At 42.0% G+C, this 22,365-nt stretch overlaps 2 protein-coding genes across 2 annotated transcripts; one reads left to right on the forward strand and one right to left on the reverse strand.

The window, feature by feature from the left end:
- Nucleotides 1-2,647: 2,647 nt before the first annotated feature.
- LOC118918450 (putative nuclear envelope pore membrane protein POM 121B) lies at nucleotides 2,648-9,229 on the forward strand. Its single transcript, XM_057486951.1, has 3 exons — nucleotides 2,648-4,029; nucleotides 5,781-6,109; nucleotides 6,740-9,229. The coding sequence occupies exons 1-3, from the start codon at nucleotides 3,675-3,677 to the stop codon at nucleotides 6,755-6,757; spliced, it is 702 nt and encodes a 233-aa protein (XP_057342934.1). The 5' UTR covers nucleotides 2,648-3,674; the 3' UTR covers nucleotides 6,758-9,229.
- A 217-nt stretch (nucleotides 9,230-9,446) lies between these two features.
- Nucleotides 9,447-20,325, reverse strand: LOC130679358 (uncharacterized). Its single transcript, XM_057487962.1, has 4 exons — nucleotides 20,146-20,325; nucleotides 13,678-13,949; nucleotides 11,599-11,925; nucleotides 9,447-10,337 (listed from the first exon to the last, which is right to left on the reverse strand). Exons 1-4 carry the CDS (start codon nucleotides 20,323-20,325, stop codon nucleotides 10,283-10,285), a joined length of 834 nt encoding a protein of 277 aa, XP_057343945.1. The 3' UTR covers nucleotides 9,447-10,282.
- Nucleotides 20,326-22,365: the final 2,040 nt, after the last annotated feature.

Here is a 22,365-nt window from a genome sequence, read left to right on the forward strand (position 1 = left end):
TATGCTGTGGTGAAGATTTAGATGTTATCACAGAATTATCTGTAAACAGCGTCAGGTAGCAGTGAATCCCATAACCGGAGGAGCTATTTATGTAGTCAGTGGCAGCCTTTCTGACACAATAGCAAACTGAGGCCATGGCTGCAGTTCCAGAGTTGGGAGTAGGGACAGCAGCTGTGTGTGAGTGTGTTGGCGGCACAGGAGTAAAGGCCCGAAGGCAGAGATGCGCTCATGTTTTCATGAGCAGAGAAGAGCCAGGTGTGGCTGGAGGTTTAGAAAGGAAAGTGGGATAAAATGACATTAAGAGACAGGCAGAAAAGAAGATCATTCATGGCCTTTTAAAATGTACTTATTTTTGGTATCAGTCTACAATGACATGCAGATCATTATGTTTACTAGGCTTCCCCCTTCCCCAAATGATCCCCCATACCCCATTACAGTCACTGTCCATCAGTGTACTGAGGTACTGTAGAATCACTACTTGTCCTCTGTGTGTTGCTCAGACCTTCCCGTGCCCCCCCTACATTATACATGCCAATCATAAGGCCCCGTTTCTTTTCCCCATCCCTTATCCCTCCCTTCCCTCCCATACTCCTCAGTCACTTTCCCTTTGCTGTTATTTCTTTTTTTGGTTCTGTAATTCTGCAGCTATTTTCTTCCTTCAGTTTTTCTTTGTTCTTATGCTCCACATATGAGTGATATCATTTGCTACTTGTCTTTCTCCACCTGGTTTATTTCACTGAGCATAGTTCCCTCTAGCTCCATCCATGTTGTTGCAAATGGTAGGATTTGTTTTCTTCACATGGCTGAATTATATTCCATTGTGCATACATTCATCTGCTGATGGACATGTAGGTTGTTTCCATTTCTTGGGTGTTGTAAATAGTGCTGCGATAAACATAGGGGTACATACGTCTTTTTCATACTGGGCTGCTGTATTCCTTGATTAAATTCCACGGAGCGGTATTTCTGTGTCAAATGGTATTTCTATTTTGAGCTTTTTGAGGATCCTCCATATTGCTTTCCACAATGGTTGAACGATCTTACATTACCACGACCGTCATAGGAGTTTCCCCTTTCTCCACATCCTCGCCAACATTTGTTGTTGTTTGTGTTTTGGATGGCGGTGATCCTTACTGGTGTGAGGTGATATCTCATTGTGCTTTTAGTTTGCATTTCTCTGATGGCAAGTGATGTGGCGCATCCTTTCATGTGTATTTGCCATCAGAATTTCTTTGGAGAACTGCCTGTTCAGCTCCCCTGGCCATTTTTTTATTGCAATATTTGCTTTTTGTTTGTTGAGGTGTGTTAGCTCTTTATATATTTTGGACATCAACCCTTAATCGGATCTGTCATTTATGAATATATTCTCCCATACTGGAGAATGCCCTTTTGTTCTATTGGTGGTGCCCTTTACTGTACAGAAGCTTTAAAGCTTGATATCGTCCCCTTTGTTCATTTTTGCTTTTCTTTCCCTTGCCTGGAGAGATATATTCATTGGAAGTCACTCATGTATATGTCCAAGGGACTTCTGCCTGTCTTTCTCTAAGAGTTTTATGGTTTCATGGCTTACATTCAGGGGTTCGATCCATTTTGAATTTACTTTTGTGTATGGGGCAAGGCAATGATCCATGTTTCCTCCTTTCTTACAGCCATGACCTCGGGCTTTGGAGCCGTGACCCAAACCACCAGCTGTGGGAACAATACATCAGTGAACGGCAGCACCCTCTCCTCGCCCTTCACATCCAGGGCGTCAGCAGGCCCCACTGGCAGTGGGGGTTTTGGGATGAGCATGGCTGCACCCCACAGCAGCTCCACCTCTGGGGCATTCGGCGTTGGGTCAGGTCGGAGTGGGAGAACTGGTCTCAAGAACCCTTTCTGGGGAGCGTTGAAACCGAGCTCCCTGGATGCAGCTGGCCAGAGCACACGCTCTGGTTTCCATGTGGCCAGCACGCATCACAACACGCCCGGGTTTTCAGGTGAGATTTGGAATGGGCTCGGTCTGCAGTGCCAGGCGCTGTCTTAGGTACCGACACAGTCTCCGCTTTTGGAGCTGTATGCTGTGGTGAAGATTTAGATGTTATCACAGAATTATCTGTAAACAGCGTCAGGTAGCAGTGAATCCCATAACCGGAGGACCTATTTATGTAGTCAGTGGCAGCCTTTCTGACACAATAGCAAACTGAGGCCATGGCCGCAGTTCCAGAGTTGGGAGTAGGGACAGCAGCTGTGTGTGAGTGTGTTGGCGGCATAGGAGTAAAGGCCCGAAGGCAGAGATGCGCTCATGTTTTCATGAGCAGAGAAGAGCCAGGTGTGGCTGGAGGTTTAGAAAGGAAAGTGGGATAAAATGACATTAAGAGACAGGCAGAAAAGAAGATCATTCATGGCCTTTTAAAATGTACTTATTTTTGGTATCAGTCTACAATGACATGCAGATCATTATGTTTACTAGGCTTCCCCCTTCCCCAAATGATCCCCCATACCCCATTACAGTCACTGTCCATCAGTGTACTGAGGTACTGTAGAATCACTACTTGTCCTCTGTGTGTTGCTCAGAACTTCCCGTGCCCCCCCTACATTATACATGCCAATCATAAGGCCCCGTTTCTTTTCCCCATCCCTTATCCCTCCCTTCCCTCCCATACTCCTCAGTCACTTTCCCTTTGCTGTTATTTCTTTTTTTGGTTCTGTAATTCTGCAGCTATTTTCTTCCTTCAGTTTTTCTTTGTTCTTATGCTCCACATATGAGTGATATCATTTGCTACTTGTCTTTCTCCACCTGGTTTATTTCACTGAGCATAGTTCCCTCTAGCTCCATCCATGTTGTTGCAAATGGTAGGATTTGTTTTCTTCACATGGCTGAATTATATTCCATTGTGCATACATTCATCTGCTGATGGACATGTAGGTTGTTTCCATTTCTTGGCTGTTGTAAATAGTGCTGCGATAAACATAGGGGTGCATACGTCTTTTTCATACTGGGCTGCTGTATTCCTTGATTAAATTCCACGGAGCGGTATTTCTGTGTCAAATGGTATTTCTATTTTGAGCTTTTTGAGGATCCTCCATATTGCTTTCCACAATGGTTGAACGATCTTACATTACCACGACCGTCATAGGAGTTTCCCCTTTCTCCACATCCTCGCCAACATTTGTTGTTGTTTGTGTTTTGGATGGCGGTGATCCTTACTGGTGTGAGGTGATATCTCATTGTGCTTTTAGTTTGCATTTCTCTGATGGCAAGCGATGTGGCGCATCCTTTCATGTGTATTTGCCATCAGAATTTCTTTGGAGAACTGCCTGTTCAGCTCCCCTGGCCATTTTTTTATTGCAATATTTGCTTTTTGTTTGTTGAGGTGTGTTAGCTCTTTATATATTTTGGACGTCAACCCTTAATCGGATCTGTCATTTATGAATATATTCTCCCATACTGGAGAATGCCCTTTTGTTCTATTGGTGGTGCCCTTTACTGTACAGAAGCTTTAAAGCTTGATATCGTCCCCTTTGTTCATTTTTGCTTTTCTTTCCCTTGCCTGGAGAGATATATTCATGGGAAGTCACTCATGTATATGTCCAAGGGACTTCTGCCTGTCTTTCTCTAAGAGTTTTATGGTTTCATGGCTTACATTCAGGGGTTCGATCCATTTTGAATTTACTTTTGTGTGTGGGGCTAGGCAATGATCCATGTTTCCTCCTTTCTTACAGCCATGACCTCGGGCTTTGGAGCCGTGACCCAAACCACCAGCTGTGGGAACAATACATCAGTGAACGGCAGCACCCTCTCCTCGCCCTTCACATCCAGGGCATCAGCAGGCCCCACTGGCAGTGGGGGTTTTGGGATGAGCATGGCTGCACCCCACAGCAGCTCCACCTCTGGGGCATTCGGCGTTGGGTCAGGTCGGAGTGGGAGAACTGGTCTCAAGAACCCTTTCTGGGGAGCGTTGAAACCGAGCTCCCTGGATGCAGCTGGCCAGAGCACACCCTCTACCTTCCACCTGGCCAGTACACCTCAGGACACGTCTGGGATTGCAGGTGAGGTTTGGAATGGCCTCGGTCTGCAGTGCAAGGTGCTGTTTTAAGTGCTGACACAGTCTCTGCTTTTGGAGCTGTAAGCTGTGGTGAAGATTTAGATGTTATCACCGAAGTTATCCATAAACGGCGTCTGGTAACAGTGTAACTCAAGACCAGAAGAGCTATTTAGGTTGTCAGCGGCAGCGTTTCTGACACAATAGCAAACTGAGGCCATGGCCGCAGTTCCAGAGTTGGGACCGGGGACAGCGGCTGTGTGTGAGTGTGTTGCCGGCACAGGAGTAAAGGCCCGAAGGCAGAGATGCGCTCATGTTTTCATGAGCAGAGAAGAGCCAGGTGTGGCTAGAGGTTTCAAAAGGAAAGTGGGATAAAATGACATTAAGAGACAGGCAGAAAAGAAGATCATTCATGGCCTTTTAGAATGTATTTTTTCTGGTGTCAGTCTACAATGACATGCAGGTCATTATGTTTACTAGGCTTCCCCTTCACCAAATAACCCCCCATACCCCATTACAGTCACTGTCCATCAGTGTACTGAGGTACTGTAGAATCACTACTTTTCTTCTCTTTGCTGCTCAGACCTTCCCGTGCCCCCCCTAAGTTATACATGCCAATCTTAAGGCCCCGTTTCTTTTTCCCAACCCTTATCCATCCCTTACCTCCCATCCTCTTCAGTACCTTTCCCTTTGGTAACTGTCAGTTCATTTTTGGGTTCTGTAATTCTGCTGCTCTTTTCTTCCTTCAGTTTTTCTTTGTTCTTATGCTCCACATGTGAGTGAAATCATTTGTTATTTGTCTTTTTCCTCCTGCGTTATTTCATGAGCATAGTCCCCTCTAGCTCCATCCGTGTTGTTGTAAATGGTAGGATTTGTTTTCTTCTTATGGCTGAATTATATTCCATTGTGCATATGTATCACATTTTTTTATCCGTTCATCTACTGATGGACATGTAGGTTGTTTCCATTTCTTGGCTGTTGTAAGTAGTGCTGAGATAAACATAGTGGTGCATATGTCTTTTTCATACTGGGCTGCTGTATTCCTAGAGTAAATTCCACGGAGCGGTATTTCTGTGTCAAATGGTATTTCCATTTTGACGTTTTTGAGGAAACTTCATATTGCTTTCCACAATGGTTGAACGATTTTACATTACCACAACCATCATAGGAGGTTCCCCTTTCTCCACATCCTCGCCAACATTTGTTGTTGTTTGTGTTTTGGATGGCGGCGATCCTTACTGGTGTGAGGTGATACCTCATTGTGGTTTTAATTTGCATTTCTTTGATGACAAGCGATGTGGCGCAGATTTTCATGTGTCTATTGGCTATCGAAATTCTTCTTTGGAGAACTGTCTGTTCAGCTCCTCTGCCCATTTTTTAATTGGATTATTTATTTTTTGTTTGTTGATCCGTGTTAACTCTTTATATATTTGGTTGTCAACCCTTTGTCAGATCTTTCATTTATGAATATATTCTCCCTTATTGTAGGATGTCCTTTTGTTCTGTTGATGGTGTTCTTTACTGTACAGAAGCTTTTAAGCTTAATGTAGTCCCATTTTTTCTTTTCTGTTTTTGTTTCACTTCCCTGGGGAAATATGTTCATGAAGAAGCTGCTCATGTTTATGTCCAAGAGATATTTGCATGTTTTTTTCTAAGAGTTTTATGGTTTCATGACTTACATTCAGGTCTTTGATCCATTTCGAATTTACTTTTGTGTATGCGGTTGGACAATGATCCATGTTTCCTCCTTTTTTGCAGCCATCACCTTGGCCTTTGCAGCTATGACCCTGACCACCAGCAGCGGGACCTGTAGGTCAGTCTTTGGCAGCACCACCTCATTGCCCTTTACATCCAGGGTGTCAGCAGGTCCTGCTGGCATTCGGGGCGTTCGGATGAGCATGACTACCCCCCACAGCAGCTCCACCACTGGGACATTCGGCGTTGGATCTGTACGTAGTGGGAGAACTGGTCTCAGGAACCCTTTCTGGGGAAAGTTGAATCCGAACTCCGTGGATGTGGTTGGCCAGAGCACACACCCTCTATCTTTCACATGGCCAGCACACGTCAGGACACCTCTGGGATTGCAGGTGAGATTTGGATATGGAATTTTAAAATGTTGTCCTGGAATGTTTGAATATTCCCCAGAGAAAGGATAGTACCTCAGCATAACCCATGGCTTTATTGTGTTAATCATGCAGGCCTACCTTATTTTTTTGACTTAACCTACATGCTGTTTTTTTTTTTTTCTCCTTTGGCCCTAATCAAGTAGTTTGCAATCTGGGCGATTAATAATGGCAAGCCAGCCCAGCATAAACAACATAGTCACAGGCAGGAAGGATTTCATCTTAAAAATAAGATTGTGTTTTAATACCCAGGAAGTTAAGAAGTAAGATTCTTAACTTACTCTTTAGCAAACAGACAATATCTCAGCCCACCCTGGGGGCGCACCCCCAGGCAGTCTTGTTTGATATGCTCCCAGACCAAGAAGGCTCAGCTCCCAGGGAGAAATCACAGCAGGAAGTTGCTTGTGTTAAGTTAGTTCTAAGTATTATTCAAAGACCACCCAACAGGTCTGCAACACCAGCCCTTAGTCACATTCCTGAAGAATCCTTAAAAGGGGGAACCCCCAAGCTCTCAGGGCGCTCCTCTCCCTGATGTCGCCTGCACTTTCTAAGTGCATAACCTTTTCACTTTAAACTTTCTTTTCAACCTTTCAGGGTGCTGTCTCTCTCTGAAGTTGCCTGCACTTTTTCTGTAAGCACTTTAAATAAAACTTTTCCTCTGCTTCACTGCTGTGTCTCTGCCTTTTGATTCTTTTTTGCGGTGGAGACAAGGACCAAGGAAAATAGACAATGCTACCCCAACAACCCCACCCCATCTTCAAGGAATATCCAGGTCACCCTGACTAGAGAGACTTGTGGCTTACCAAAGGTTCCAGGTCCAGCAAAGCCCTGGGCAGGTGCTGAGGACACCACAGAGGAGAGGCTGCTGCCCAATGCACCTACCCCAGGGGTGTTCTGACCAAAGGTGGGTGTGGATGTGCCTAGAATGGAGAGACTGCAAAGAAGTGGAAACTAGGCCCACAAGCAAAAGGTGTCAAAGCAGGCGGTAATGAACTGGGGGGAGGTGAGCTTGCAAACGCATCCCCACAGGATCCCTTAGCCCACACCACTATCCAGCTCACCCCTTGGTAAGGAAGCACACGGGTGACTGGGTCCTAACCCCTGTGCTCCAGGTGAGCCTGCCCCCCCACCACTGCAGCAGAGCCCGAGCTGTCCTTTGGCCACCTGAGGAGAACCTTTGCACTCCCTTGGGCACCACAACTCAGCTGAGGGGGACACTGAGTGGACCTCTCTTCTATCAGGACTAACGTTATGTCTCCTCCCCGTTTGCCTGCCACCTCTCCTCTACTTCACCGCAGCCCCACCCCACAGTCAGCCCCCATCCTCCCAGAGGCCCACTCGAACTCGGTCTCCTGCACATGCTTGCCCTCATGGAGTCTCCTGCCCAGTGCTGGGCTACCCTCCACAGCAGCTCTCTGGGAAGGTCCTCTCACATGTAACTGTATCTGTCTAGGCCTGAGGTGGGGAGGGTGCCACCCGAGGTGCTGACCTTGCAATGTACTCTTCCCCCACACCCAACCTCAGGGGGTCACACCTTATCACAACCCGGAACTGCTCTTGCCCCTAGATCTCGGCTGCGAGCACAGTGCTGTCCCTGCTCCCGTGCCAACCGCACCCACTCTGGATCGTCTGCCTCATCAGGGCCTGTAGTCAGCCCCCTGCTCCTCCTGTTCCCTGTGCCATTTAACCAGGTTGGGTTTACTCTCTATCCACTGATTTTAGGTCCACACCTCAAGACTGAATGTTGCTGGACAGACACAACTGTGCTGACTGGCCTTGCTTCAAATTCCTAACCACAATTTCCCAGACTTCAGAACTGCCCGGCACAGCTCTCACACGTCGTTTTCTCCCCCTCTCCAAAATGACTACTGAGAGAGGCCCTCCTTGGTACACAACTCCCTCTAACCCGCGCCAAGGAGCACTTATATTCATTCAGTGAGGAAAACGGAATCTACCAGGGCCCAAACTACTTATCATGCATCTTCCACATGGCAAATAAAATCACTTCCTTCTGCCTGAAATTCTATAGTGACTTCCATTAGTATTTTAACAAAAACATTTTAAAAGGCCATGAAAGATCTTCCTTTCTGCTGTCTCTTAATGTCAATTTATCCCACTTTCCTTTTTAAACCTCTGGCCACAGCTGGCTCTTCTCTGCTCATGAAAACATTAGGCTTGTGTCTGCCTTTGGGCCTTTGCTCCTGTGCCTGCAAGGTCCTCACCCCCAGCCACTGTCCCTGCTCCCAACTCTGGAACTATCGCCATGGCCTCCGTTTTCTGTTGTCTCAGAAAGGCTGCCACTGACCACCTAAATAGCTCCTCTGGTCATGAGTTATACCGCTTCCTGACACTGTTTACAGATAATATCTGTGATAACATCTCTCTCTTCACCACAGCGTACAGCTCCTAGACCGGAGACTGTGTCAGCACTTAAAACAGCACCTGGCACTGCAGACCGAGCTGATGCAGGCCATGCTGCTCATGCTGTTTGACAAGGTCCAGGCACGAGGAGGAATCCTGAAAACAGGAAACCTCATAGCTGGCCCCTGCTAATTCCCGCACTTATTTTTGCAGTTATGATGTTGGTGATTGGGCTCATATATGGGAAATCTTATGTAATTAAGATTTATTCACTTTTAGTAAATAACATAACCCAAAATATTGATCAAAGCAGCAATTCCGGAAATGAAAGCAGTGTTATGGGACCAACCGTTCCAGGCGTACTGCCACAAATAAGTGAGGCAGAACAGCCCAGGCCTCTCTTAAAACTAGATGCAGTTTGTCCTCCCCTTTGTAACAATTCAAACATGACTAACCAGGATTTCTTTAGAATATTGGCAGAGAAGGAGTTATGGGAACCTAGGCCATGGAAAAACCCATTCTCCCAAGAAACTTATATGAAACAGCAAAGTAATAAAGATTAATAGTCCCCACTGCCCAGGGCCCCCCTTATGTTGCTTATAATATTAGAAGACACCTCTGGTAACCCTCTCATAGGAAGAATTTATGATCAAAATAAAATTTATATTGACAAATATCCCATATATAAAAGTTTATGATAAATTTATAAAATATTATTATATTAATAGTAAGGTAGTAAGAGCAGATTTAGTGTTATTATATAAAGGATAAAGAGGACTGCAAGGCCCTGGTGCCTGTAAACGCAGGAAGAAAGGTGTAAACATCTGAAATTGTGGAATGAATATTATAAAAAAATAAGGTGTTTTTATTGTATTCATAGGAATGTTAAGGAATGGGTGATAGGAGTACCGTCCCTAGATTTCAGATGTAAGCCTCAACCCACATGTGTAGGATAGGATTTAATTAATAATATAGTTACACTTAATAACCAAAAGACATATAGATTGCATTTTATATAACCTGCTTAAACTTTATATAGCCTTAGACACATATCTAAAAGTCTATATAATCTTACACGCTTAAAGTAAAAATCATAGCCCACACGCTTAACCCACACGCTGTCTTACGCCATTTTCTGTTTAGCACCTAACACGTAGCTTACATGATTTACCAATCAAAATAGACTAGGGGAAAGTTAAAAATTAAATCTTAAATGGCTACTATTAGAAGAAATAATGATATTTCCTTAAGGGTAATAAGCTGAAATTATGTAAACTGACAGAAAAAGTAATGTATTATTCATAATTTTAAAAAATGTTCAACATTATGAAAACCGTAGAAAGATACAAAAATGAAGACCCTGCCGCTTGATGTCAGGAGATGTTACAACTTTAATTGTGTGTTTTGTCTCCTCATTCATCTCACTCGCTGACGCTGTCCTTTCCTTCGTGACCCACACCTCAGCTGGAGCTGGACTCCGGCACCGAGCCCATTCCAAATCTGATGTGCAAACACAGACGTTTTCTGAGGCTTGCTGGCCACGTGGAAGGCAAAGGGTGTGCTCTGGCCAGCTGCACCCAGGGAGTTCTTACTCAAGCCACCCCAGAAAGGGGCTGTGCCACCACTGCTCCCACTCTGTCCTCCCCAAAGCTGAATGCCCCAGTGGTGGAGCTGCTGTGGGGGGCAGCCACGCTCACCCCAAAGCCCCAACTGTGAGCAGGGCCTGCTGATACCCCAGACATGAAGGGTGATGAGGTGCCGCTGTCAAACACTGAGCTACTGGTCCCACTGCTGGTGGTCTGGGTCGTAGCTCCAAAGCCCGAGGTGGTAGCTGCAAAAAAGGAGGAAACAGTATCACCTTACTCCAGTAAGAATCGCTACCATCCAAAAGACAAACAACAACGAATGTTGGTGAGTTTGCAGACAAAGGGGAACCCTCCTACACTGCTGGTGGGAATGTAAATTAGATCAACCATTGTGGAAAGCAGTATGGAGGTTCCTCAAAAAACTCAAAATAGAAATACAATTTGACCCAGGAATTCCACTTCTAGAAATTTACCCTAAGAATACAGCAGCCCAGTTTGAAAAAGACAGCTGCACCGATATGTTTATGGCAGTACTATTTACAACAGCCAAGAAATGGAAGCAACCTAAGAGTCCATCATTAGACGAATGGATAAAGATGTGGTACACATACACAATGGAATATTATTCACCCAAAAGAAGAAAACAAATCCTACCATTTGCAACAACATGGATGGAGCTAGAGGGTACTATGCTCAGTGAAATAAGCCAGGTGGAGAAAGACAAGTAACAAATGATTTCACTCATATGTGCAGTATAAGAACAAAGAAAAACTGAAGGAAGAAAAGAGCAGCAGAATTACAGAACCCAAAAATGAACTAACAGTTACAAAGGGAAAGGGACTGAGGAGGATGGGTGGGAAGGGAGGGATAACGGCAGGGAAAAAGAAAGGGGGCCTTATGATTGGCATGTTTAATGTGGGGGGGTGCACGGGAAGGGCTGAGCAACACAGAGAGGACAAGTAGTGATTCTACAGTACCTCAGTACACTGATGGACAGTGACTGTAATGGAGTATGGGGGGGCATTTGGTGAAGGGGAAAGCCTAGTAAACATAATGTTCTGCATGTAATTGTAGACTGATACAAAAAAAAATACATTTTAAAAGGCCATGAATGATTTTCCTTTCTGCCTGTCTCAATGTCATTTTATCCCACTTTCCTTTTTAAACCTCTAGCCACACCTGGCTCTTCTCTGCTCATGAAAACATGAGCGCATCTCTGCCTTCAGGCCTTTACTCCTGTGCCTGCAACACACACACAGCTGCTGTCCCTGCTCCCAACTCTGGAACTGTGGCCCTGGCCTGTTTCCTATTGTGTCAGAAAGGCTGCTGCTGACTACCTAAGTAGCTCCTCCAGTCATGAGTTACACTGCTACCTAATGCTGTTCACAGATAACAACTGTGATAACATCTGTCTCTTCACCACAGCGTACAGCTCCAAGAGCGGAGACTGTGTCGGCACTTAAAACAGCACCTGGCACTGGAGACCGAGCCGATTCCAAATCTCACCTGCAAACACAGATGTGTTCTGAGGCGTGCTGGCCACGTGGCAGACAGAGGATGTATTCTGTCCAGCAGCACCCTGGGATTTCTAAATCAAGCCTCCTTCGAAAGGTGCTGTACCACCAGTTTTCCGACTCCACCTTGCCGCAAAGTGGAACGTCCTTGTGGTGGAGCTGCTGTTGGGGGCAGCCACGCTCATCCCAAAGCCCCCACTGCCAGCGGGGCCTGCTGGCACCCAGGACATGAAGGGTGATGGGGTGGTACTGCCATACACTAAGGAACTGGTCCTGCTGCGGGTGATCTGGGTCGTAGCTCCAAAGCCCGAGGTGGTGGCTGCAAAACAGGAGGAAACATGGATCATTGTCTAACCCCATACACAAAAGTATGTTCGAAGTGGATCACAGACCTGAATGTAAGTCATGAAACCATAAAAGTCTTAGACAAAAACAGGCAAAAATCTCTTGGACATAAACATGAGTGACTTCTTCATGAACGTATCTGCCCAGGCAAGGGAAACAAAAGCAAAAATGAACAAATGGGACTATATCAATCTTAAAACCTTCTGTAGAGTAAAGAACACCATCAACAGAACAAAAGGACATCCTACAGTAAGGGAGAATATATTCATAAATGACAGACCTGATAAAGGGTTGATATCCAAAATATATAAAGCGCTAACAGAGCTCCACAAACAAAAAGCAAATAATCCAATAAAAAAATGGGCAGGGGAGCTGAACAGACAGTTCTCCAAAGAAGAAATTCAGATGGCAAACAGACACATGAGAAGATGCGCCACATCGCTTGTCATCAGAGAAATGCAAATTAAAACCACAATGAGTTATCACCTCACACCAATAAGGCCCGCCGCCATCCAAAACACAAACAACAAATGTTGGCGAGGCTGTGGAGAAAGGGGAACCCTCCTACCATGTTCGTGGGAATGTAAAATAGTTCAACCATTGTGGAAAGCAATATGGAAGTTCCTCAAAAAGCTCAAAATAGAAGTACCATTTGACCCAGGAATTCCACTCCTCGGAATCTACTCTAAGAATACAGCAGCCCCGTGTGAAAAAGACAGATGTACCCCTATGTTTATCACAGCACTATTTACAACAGCCAAGAAATGGAAACAACCTGCATGTTCATCAGTAGATGAATGGATAAAAAAAGATGTGATACAAATGCACCATGGAATATAATTCAGCCATAAGAAGAAAACAAATACCACCAATTGCAACAACATGGATGGAGCTAGAGGGTATTATGCTCAGTGAAACAAGCCAGGTGGAGAAAGACAAGTACCAAATGATTTCACTCCTCTCTGGAGTATAAGAACAAAGGAAAAACTGAAGGAACAAAACAGCAGCAGAATCACAGAACCCAAGAATGGACTAACAGTCACCAAAGGGAAAGGGACTGAGGAGGATGGGGGGGAAGGGAGGGATGAGAACCGGGTAAAATAAAGCGGGCATTATGATTGGCAGGTATAATGTGTGGGGACACGGGGAGGGCTAGGCTATACAGAGAAGACAAGTAGTGATTTTACAGCATCTTACTATGCTGATGGACAGAGACTATAATGGGGTATGTGTGCGGTACTTGGTGAAGGAGGGAGCCTAGTAAATATAATGTTCTTCAGGTAATTGAAGATTGATACCAAAAAAAAAATTTTAAGGGCCATGAATAATCTCCCTTTCTGCATGTCTCTTAATGTCATTTTATCCCACTTTCCTTTTTAAACCTCTAGCCACACCTGGCTCTTCTCTGTTCATGAAAACATAAGCTTGTCTCTGCCTTTGGTCCTTTGCTACTGTGCCTGCAATGTCCTGAACCCCAGCCGCTGTCCCTGCTCCCAACTCTGGAATTGCGGTGATTGCCTCAGTTTTCTACTGTCTCGGAAAGGCTGCTGCTTTCTACCTAAATAGCAACTTCGGTCATGAGTTACAATGGTACCTGATGCTGTTACAGATAACTTCTGTGATAACATCTAAATCTTCACCACAGCGTACAGCTCTAAAAGCAAAGACTGGGTCAGCACTTAAAACAGTGCCTTGCACTGCAGACCGAGTCCACTCCAAATCTTACCTGCAATCCCAGACGTGTCCTGAGGTGTGCTGGCCATGTGGAAGGTAGAGGGTGTGCTCTGGCCAGCTGCACCCAGGGAGTTCGGATTCAACCCTCCCCAGAAAGGGTTCTTGAGACCAGTTCTCCCACTCCGTCCTGACCCAAAGCCAAATATCCCAGTGGTGGAGCTGCTGTGGGGGGCATCCATGCTCATCCGAAAGTGCCCTCTGCCAGCGGGACCTGCTCACACGCTGGACGTCAAGGGCGATGAGGTGGTGCTGCCAAAGACTGAGCTACTGGTCCCGCTGCTGGTGGTCAGGGTCATAGCTCCAAAGGCTGAGGTGATGACTGCAAAAAAGGAGGAAACATGGATCACTGTCTAACCCCATACACAAAAGTAAATTCAAAATGGATCAAAGACCTGAATGTAAGTCATGAAACCATAAAAGTCTTAGACAAAAACAGGCAAAAATCTCTTGGACATAAACATGAGTGACTTCTTCATGAACATATCTACCCAGGCAAGGGAAACAAAAACAAAAATGTACAAATGGGACTATATCAAGCTTAAAAGCTTCTGTACAGTAAAGAACACCATTAACAGAACAAAAGGACATCCTACAGTAAGGGAGAATATATTCATAAATGAAAGATCTGATAAAGGGTTGACATCCAAAATATATAAAGAGCTAACACAGCTCAACAAACAAAAACCAAATAATCCAATTAAAAAATGGGCAGGGGAGCTGAACAGGCAGTTCTCCAAAGAAGAAATTCAGATGGCAAATAGACACATGAAAAGATGCGCCACATCACTTGTCATCAGAGAAATGCAAATTAAAACCACAATGAGATATCACTTCACACCAGTAAGGATGGCCACCATCCAAAACACAAACAACAACAAATGTTGGCGAGGATGTGGAGAAAGGGGAACCCTCCTACACTGCTGGTGGGAATGTAAAATCGTTCAACCATTGTGGAAAGCTATATGGAATTTCCTCAAAAAGCTCAAAATAGAAATACCATTTGACCCAGGAATTCCACTTCTAGGAATTTACCCTAAGAATACAGCAGCCCATCTTGAAAATGACATATGCACCCCTATGTTTATCGCAGTACTATTTACAGCAGCCAAGAAATGGAAACAACCTACGTGTCCATCAGTAGATGAATGGATAAAAAATATGTGGTACATATGCACAATGGAATATAATTCAGCCATAAGAAGAAAACAAATCCTACCATTTGCAACAATATGGATAGAGCTACAGGGTATTATGCTCAGTGAAATAAGCCAGGTGGAGAAAGACAAGTACCAAATGATTTCACTCATCTCTGGAGTATAAGAACAAAGGAAAAACTGAAGGAACAAAACAGCAGCAGAATCACAGAACCCGAGAATGGACTAACAGTTACAAAGGGAAAGGGACTGAGGAGGATGGGGGGGAAGGGAGGGATAAGGGCAGGGTAAAAGAAAGGCGGCATTATGATTAGCATGTATAATGTGGGGGTTTATGGGGAGGGCTAGGCTACACAGAGAAGACAAGTAGTGATTCTACACCATCTCACTACGCTGACAGACAGTGACTCTAATGGGGCTTGTGCGGGGTACTTGGTGAAGGGGGGAGCCAAATAAACATAATGTTCTTATGGTAATTGTAGATTGATACCAAAAAGAAATTTTTTTTTACATGCCGGAAATGATCTTCCTTTCTGCCTGTCTCTTAATGTCATTTTTATCTCACTTTCCTTTTTAAACCTCTAGCCAAACCTGACTCTTCTCTGCTCATGAACACATAAGCTCGCCTCTGCCTTTGGGCCTTTGCTCCTGTGCCTACAAGGTTCTCACCCCCAGTCGCTGTCCCTGCTCCCAACTCTGGAACTGCAGCCGTGGCCTCCGTTTTCTACTGTCTCTGAAAGGCTGCCACTATCTACCTAAATAGCTCCTCCGGTCATGAGTTACACTGCTACCTGATGCTGTGTATTCAATAGATTTTTTCCATTCTGTCCATATGCTTTTCTTCTTCCCAGTATTTACATAATTAATGATCATATCTGAAGTACTATCATGTCACCTGCTTTCTCCCTGAATTCCAACGCAATCTAAGTTCTACTACTGCTTATTATAAATTCTATAAATGCATTTAGTTGTCAGGTAATGACCCAATTAAATAAGTGTTTTATAATTTACTGAACAAGTCTATTACTCAACAGGATGTTTGGATGTTTCCAAGTTTTGTCTGTGTAAGTTATAAAGTCATGACGAACTGATCTGCTGTGTGCTGTGAGGGGAAGGGAAGCTTTTCCTTTGTTACGACACAATTTTAGACTTCATGAACTTACATCTTAGTAGACTGCAAAAGCATTAAGCAGGCAGCATTTCCCTAAAAGGTATTTATCATTATCATAAAAGTTTATTATACGAAGTCTCTCTTTTTCTCTTTAGCTTCTCTTTCATATTTCTCAAGTGTCCTTTTGTCAACCATTCCAGTCAAATACCCGAAAACATTTGAAGACAAAAGAAGCACTTAATTACTCACAAATTATTCAATGAAGTTAAGGGAATTTAGGAATTCCAACTTCAGAAACCAACTATTTTAAAGTAAAGGTACCACTGGATAGATGGTGCAATCACAGAAAATCTCTGTGGAAAAGACATTTACATAGTCTCAAATTATCTTCCCCAGGATAACAGGGAAAAAATAACTTTACATTGGAGAATCCCAGCAGACATCACCTTAACCAAGTAATCATGACTAATATCACCAGTAATCAACAAAACATGCCGAATACTGACATTATGTACCCCTGACTGAATGCTCTGATAAGAGTACAATGTATCTTCGGTGATATTTTGCCCAAAATCTATATACTCAATTTTTTTGTAAAAAGCATCACTCAAACCCAATACAAGAACATATAAAGCCACTGAATAGCACTCTTCAAATGATGATGGTCATGAAAGACAAGACTGAGTAAATGTCACAAGTGAGAGGAGAATAAGGAGACTTAACAAATAAATGCAGTGCACCCTTCTAGAACAGAAAAACTACATTAGTGGAGAAACTGGTAAAATTCAAGTCAGACCTACATAGTTTAGTTAATTTTGCACCAATGTTAACTTCCTAGTTTTGATGACTGTACTATAGTTATTTAATGTTATTTAATTTAATTTATTTAATTAATTTATAGTTATTTAATGTTAACGTTAAGGTATGCTGAATGAAAGACAAATAGGAAGCCTATACTGTTTTTGCAACATTTCTCCAAGCCAAATTATTTCAGAATAAAAATTTTTTTAAAAAGCAAATGTAAATACTAAACAAAATTAATTCCAACAGTGTTGTCCAAGAAATTAGGCCTAATACATTTCAATATTTAATATTTTATAAATATTTGTCAAAAAGAGATTATAATTTTAAAATAATTCCTTAGTAATAACTAACCATTCCCTTGCCACAATCTATCCAAATCAAAGCCTTCCTGTTCTGGCCTTCATCTCTATGTGTGCTCTGCAGTCATCTACAGAGCATGCTTCCAACCAACCATAGAAGCCCAGGAAAATGCCAACCAAAATTACAGCCAATAAGCAAAAAATATATTCTTCTAAAATACATAAAGTGGGCCCAACATGTCCATCCATAGAGCCTTAGGTAAGGATTCCTTTTTAATAGCTTCTTTTAGGGTCTGTTGTGGAAATTTTCACAAGTAACTGGCAAGATTACCAACTAAGACTATTTAAAGCAAAACCATGAAGATAAGCCCTCTGAATCCTCTGATGATATAGTTTAAAGAAATGGGTCTGATTTAGGAGGGATTAAAAATGAAAGGCCTTATCCTACAGTAGGGGAGAATATATTTGTAAACAACCCATCTGATAAAGTGTTAACATCCAAAATATATGAAGAACTCATGTGCCTCAACACCCAAAAAACAATAACCCAATTAAAAACTGGGGGAAGGACATGAACAGACACTTCTCCAAAGAAGAAATACAAAGGACCAGCAGGCACATGCAAAGATCCACATCGCTAATCATAAGGGAAATGCAAATTAAAACCACACTGAGGTATCCCCTCACACCAGTCAGGATGGCCACTCTCTGAAGACAAGAAATAACAAATGCTGCTGAGGATGTGGAGAAAGGAGAACCCTCCTACACTTTGGTGGGAATGTAAATTGGTGCAATTGCTGTGGTAAACGGTATGGAGGTTCCTCAAAAAACTAAAAATAGAAATACCATTTGACCCAGTAATTTACCCCCCCAAAAAACACAAAATCCCTGATTTTGAAAGTCATATGCACCCCTATGTTTATTGCTGCACTATTTGCAATAACCAAGGTATGGAAGCAACCTAAATGTCCATCAATAAAATAAAAGATAGATAAATTTCAATAGAATGAAGGATAGATAAATTTATCTAAAGGATAAAGATGTGGTACATATACATAATGGAATATTATTCAGCCATAGAAAGAAAAGAAATACTGCCATTTCCAACAACATGGATGGATCTAGAAGGTATTATGCTCAGGGAAACAAGCCAGACAAAGACAAATACCATATGATTTCACTTATTTGTGGAATATAAAAACAAAGCAAAACAGAAGGAACAAAACAGCAGTAGACTCAGACACTGAGAAGTGACCAATGGTTACCAAGCTGGTGGGGAAAGAGGCTGAGGGGGATAAAAGGACACAATAATTCACAATCACAGTATAATTTGGTCAGAATAGTAAAGCATGGAGAACATAGTCAATGATTCTGTAACATATTTCTACGTTGATCAACAGTAATCACACTAGAGAGGATGAGGATTTAATAATATGCGTAACTGTTGAACCATTGTGTTGTACGTTTGAAACTAAAACACTGTAAATCAATGATACTTCAATTTAAAAAAAAGAAAAGCCTTTTAATTAAAAAGATTTTCAATATTAGAATACATCACCAAAGTTCAACCATGGTGTTTTCATATCTTCTAATCTTAGCATGTTAGCCAACCACCTATCTTTGATTATAAATTTAAGGAGTTGATGGATTAGAAAAAACTTTCCCCCATGCACCTAATTCAAGTACTGCTTTTCATTACTCCCAAGAAAATTATATTCAAAGCAGACTGACATTTCCCATAATCTAGGATTCTGTATTAGTTTTTATTAAAAAATCTAAAACGCAGCTTTCATAAATCCATTTATGCTCCTGGTGGTGATGACAGAAGATTTTAGAGAAGACCTAAATTCCATCAGAAAATTCTAACAACGATCATACTGCAAAAACTACTTAACATCAGCTTTCCCTACAAGTAATGTCATTTTATTATTAATTTTTCTTAAGTTGGGGTAATCTGTTTTATCCCCCTTTGTGTGAATGTTTGCAATGCCCAAAACATTCCATTAAATTAACTATTATTTAACAGAAAATACTTACATTATTTGTCCTCCAATGGTTGACTTGCCAGCATCTAAAAGTAATCATCAACAATGTGTAAACCAGGTGTAAAAGACAAAACCCCCAAATACCAACAATTAAAAACACCAACAACTGAAGGCATCATTCAGCTGATATAATTACATCTTGCAACAGCAACTGAAATGATAGGAATTTGGGGCACACGCTCTGGCTGGTTACCTTCCTCTTTGTAAAATGAAGCTGCTAAGATCTCCTGCAGCTCAACAATGACTGAGAACTACTTTACTGATAAAGAAATGAATTTTTGGACAGATTCCTCCCTGACCGTTAGCTTAGAGCACAGCAACAACAGAATATAAATTACCGCAGTGGAGCCTCAGTGGACAGCAAGAGCAGACCAGGACTGAGAGCTCCATTTAGGTGGTCGGTGTGCCTTTACAAATTTCAAAAGGGTTCTCGCTACTGAAAAAGAATAGGGGAAGCCAGAGATAAAGAGAAGGAAAAAGGACACATAATCCTGTATTTTCCTTTCACAATTTTGGGAGTAAGTCAGACAGAGAACACCTGAATAAATAAAATAGGGTTTTGTTTTGTGCTAAACCAGCAACCTGACTAGCATCCAGAACTCACTCCAATTAATTTCTTACATTACGCAAAATCAAACTACATAGTAAAGTCAATCCTATAAAGTTAACAGAATAACTGAAGTTCACATAAAAAAATAGGCACATTTTCTAGAATGTTAATTAATAAATGTCATAATATGCTGAGCCATCATCGGTGGTGTAGAGACCAATTATGCATCATAGAAATATACTGTAGCTTATTTTCTTCCAGCTTCTATTCCATTATACAACTGTCAATCGGTCCAACCTTCAAGAATAAAGTGCTGACAATTTTTTGCCAGCCAAAAATTCAAGTTAAAAGTCAAGACATTTTAGATCAATTCCATTCAGTTTCACTAAACATCTCCAAGTAGCGAAGATGTTCTGTTTGTTGTACGCAGTAACTTTGGTCATTTCTTATTGCTGTGAATGCAACTTACCCACATGCCCCATGAATACTACATTTACATGTTCCTTCTTAGGAGCACCTGGCGGTGTATCCACAGATTTGGGTTCTGGTACCTCCTCTTCCTCCTCCATCATCTCCTGGGCACTTTCCTCTGGGGGCCTTCCACCTCCAAAGGAGCCACCCACTGGCTCTGCTTCACTGATGTCTTCTTTGTGCTCCCATGATTCTTCTGGGGACATTTCTGTCTCCCCATTTTCTACTGAAATAAGGTATTTTAACTCAGTATTCTGGTAAAATATTTATAGTCTATACTTTAAAACACAGATGCTTTCAAACAACAAATAGAACTTTGCATATTTAGTTCCACTTTCCAATGTCTAGTGACACATAGGAAAGTATCTTTCACAACAGAAATGGATAATAGCTTTCAAGCTGGCCTCACTGCTGACATCAGAGCTCTGACTCAGAGACTACAAGAGATTGCTATTTTTATAAAGCTTCATTTCATAAGGACAAACAAAGTGTGAACAGGAGATGTATCATCTGTAACAGCCCAGTAACTCCAGCGTCAAAATGCCCTGACAGTGGAAAAAAGGGAAAGTTTAAAACCAGGACACAGGATTTAGGGGCTCTTTTCTTTTTCCTCTACAAGTAATATCTTTGGTATCAACTTTTTGGAAATATAAAACCCTTAAAAATAAGAAAGTTACAAAAAGGAAGGAAATTTTTCACAAAGTAAATGGAACAAGTATAACTATTTAAACTGACTTTACCATTCTTCCACCCAATTCTTCTATATTGACAACTACTAAATGTATCACGGCATTGTCAATCCAAACACAAAGATTCAATGTCAGTGTTAAATGTAGGCATTACAATAATCATGACACTTACATGTGCACCTTAAATCTTGAGAGTGAAAGAGTTTCATAATACTGTATTCATATGGTCAGAAATTTTCTTACCAACAGGTTCTGAAAGTTCCATGCTAACAGCTGAATTTGAACCTGGACAAGAAATTGAGATATAATATATATTTACAAAACAATATTTAGCTTTATACACTACAGACAACTTAAATGTTTTTTCAATTAGATATTCAAAGAGTCATCTTGTAGATGCTTACCTTCACACAACAATTGTTCCTCTTGAGAAAGTTCCACAGGTGCTATTTAATAGAAATAAGTTCTATTAAAAATTGAAATTACACATCCATTTTATTTATGTTCTAAAATACAGTAAAAACATAAATTCAATAACCCAACAAAAATCTCAACAATCCAGACCTAACTAATGGCAACTAACTCAGGTTTTCAAACTATAAGTCTGTTTAACCTACTTCTAAAAATCTGCCAATCACAGCCAATTTTGAAACCTTTTCAGTAATGGAAATGTACTCATAAAAGTATGCTTGTTCTCGTATTTTGCTTCAAAAACTTTTCTGTCACAGATATTTAAAGAGTAATCAACAGCATACACAGATCAGATTAGTAAGATTTTGCTCAACAAAGACACATTACTTCTCTAGTTTCTCTTGGTAGCTGTAGTCAAAGAAGGCTATGATTAGCCCTTTTAAAAATTCTATAATCATACATATTTTATCATCAAGATCCTGGAATAAGTTCTATTTGATACCAAGAAAGTACAAAGGACATTCATATAAAGTCCCTGAAATGTGTATGGGCCCTTATGACATCTCAGAAATGATGATTAAAATGACACTGTTTTTGTCCCTCTATTAGAATTCTAAGATCAAGAAACAATCCAGTTTCCACAATTGTCACGCTGAAAATCTACTTATGATATTACTGAAAGAGATGTATGAGAAATATATACTGATACTTAAATGTTTAAGTTTATTTTTATATCTGAAAGCCTAATGATACTCCGGTATGAAAGTGCCCTTGCTTTAAAGAATCTCCAAGATGCAAAAAAGACATTGAAGAATTTGAAGTCACATGAATCCTGCACACCAATAAACAGTGAATTCATAATCTCTCAAAGTTACATTTAAACTCACTCCCCTGGAGTGTTAAGACCTGTAAGTCAAGAAAAGTTTTGGGCCCAATCTTCCATAATATGAAGTAGTGAAGAAAGGAGTTTCTTGCCCCTGAAAGGTAAAGGGCAACCAAGATCTTTTGAGAAGTGACATGCTGAGCGTCGCAGCTGCAGATGATCCTACACAGTGGTATTTGGATGACCTTTGAATGGAAAGACACCTCAGCCAGCAACATCAGCATGGCTCCCACCGCGGCGCAGTGCAGCTGGAGAGGAGAGGC

Source organism: Manis pentadactyla, chromosome 10, assembly GCF_030020395.1.
Source record: "Manis pentadactyla isolate mManPen7 chromosome 10, mManPen7.hap1, whole genome shotgun sequence".
Taxonomy (NCBI): Eukaryota; Metazoa; Chordata; class Mammalia; order Pholidota; family Manidae; genus Manis; species Manis pentadactyla.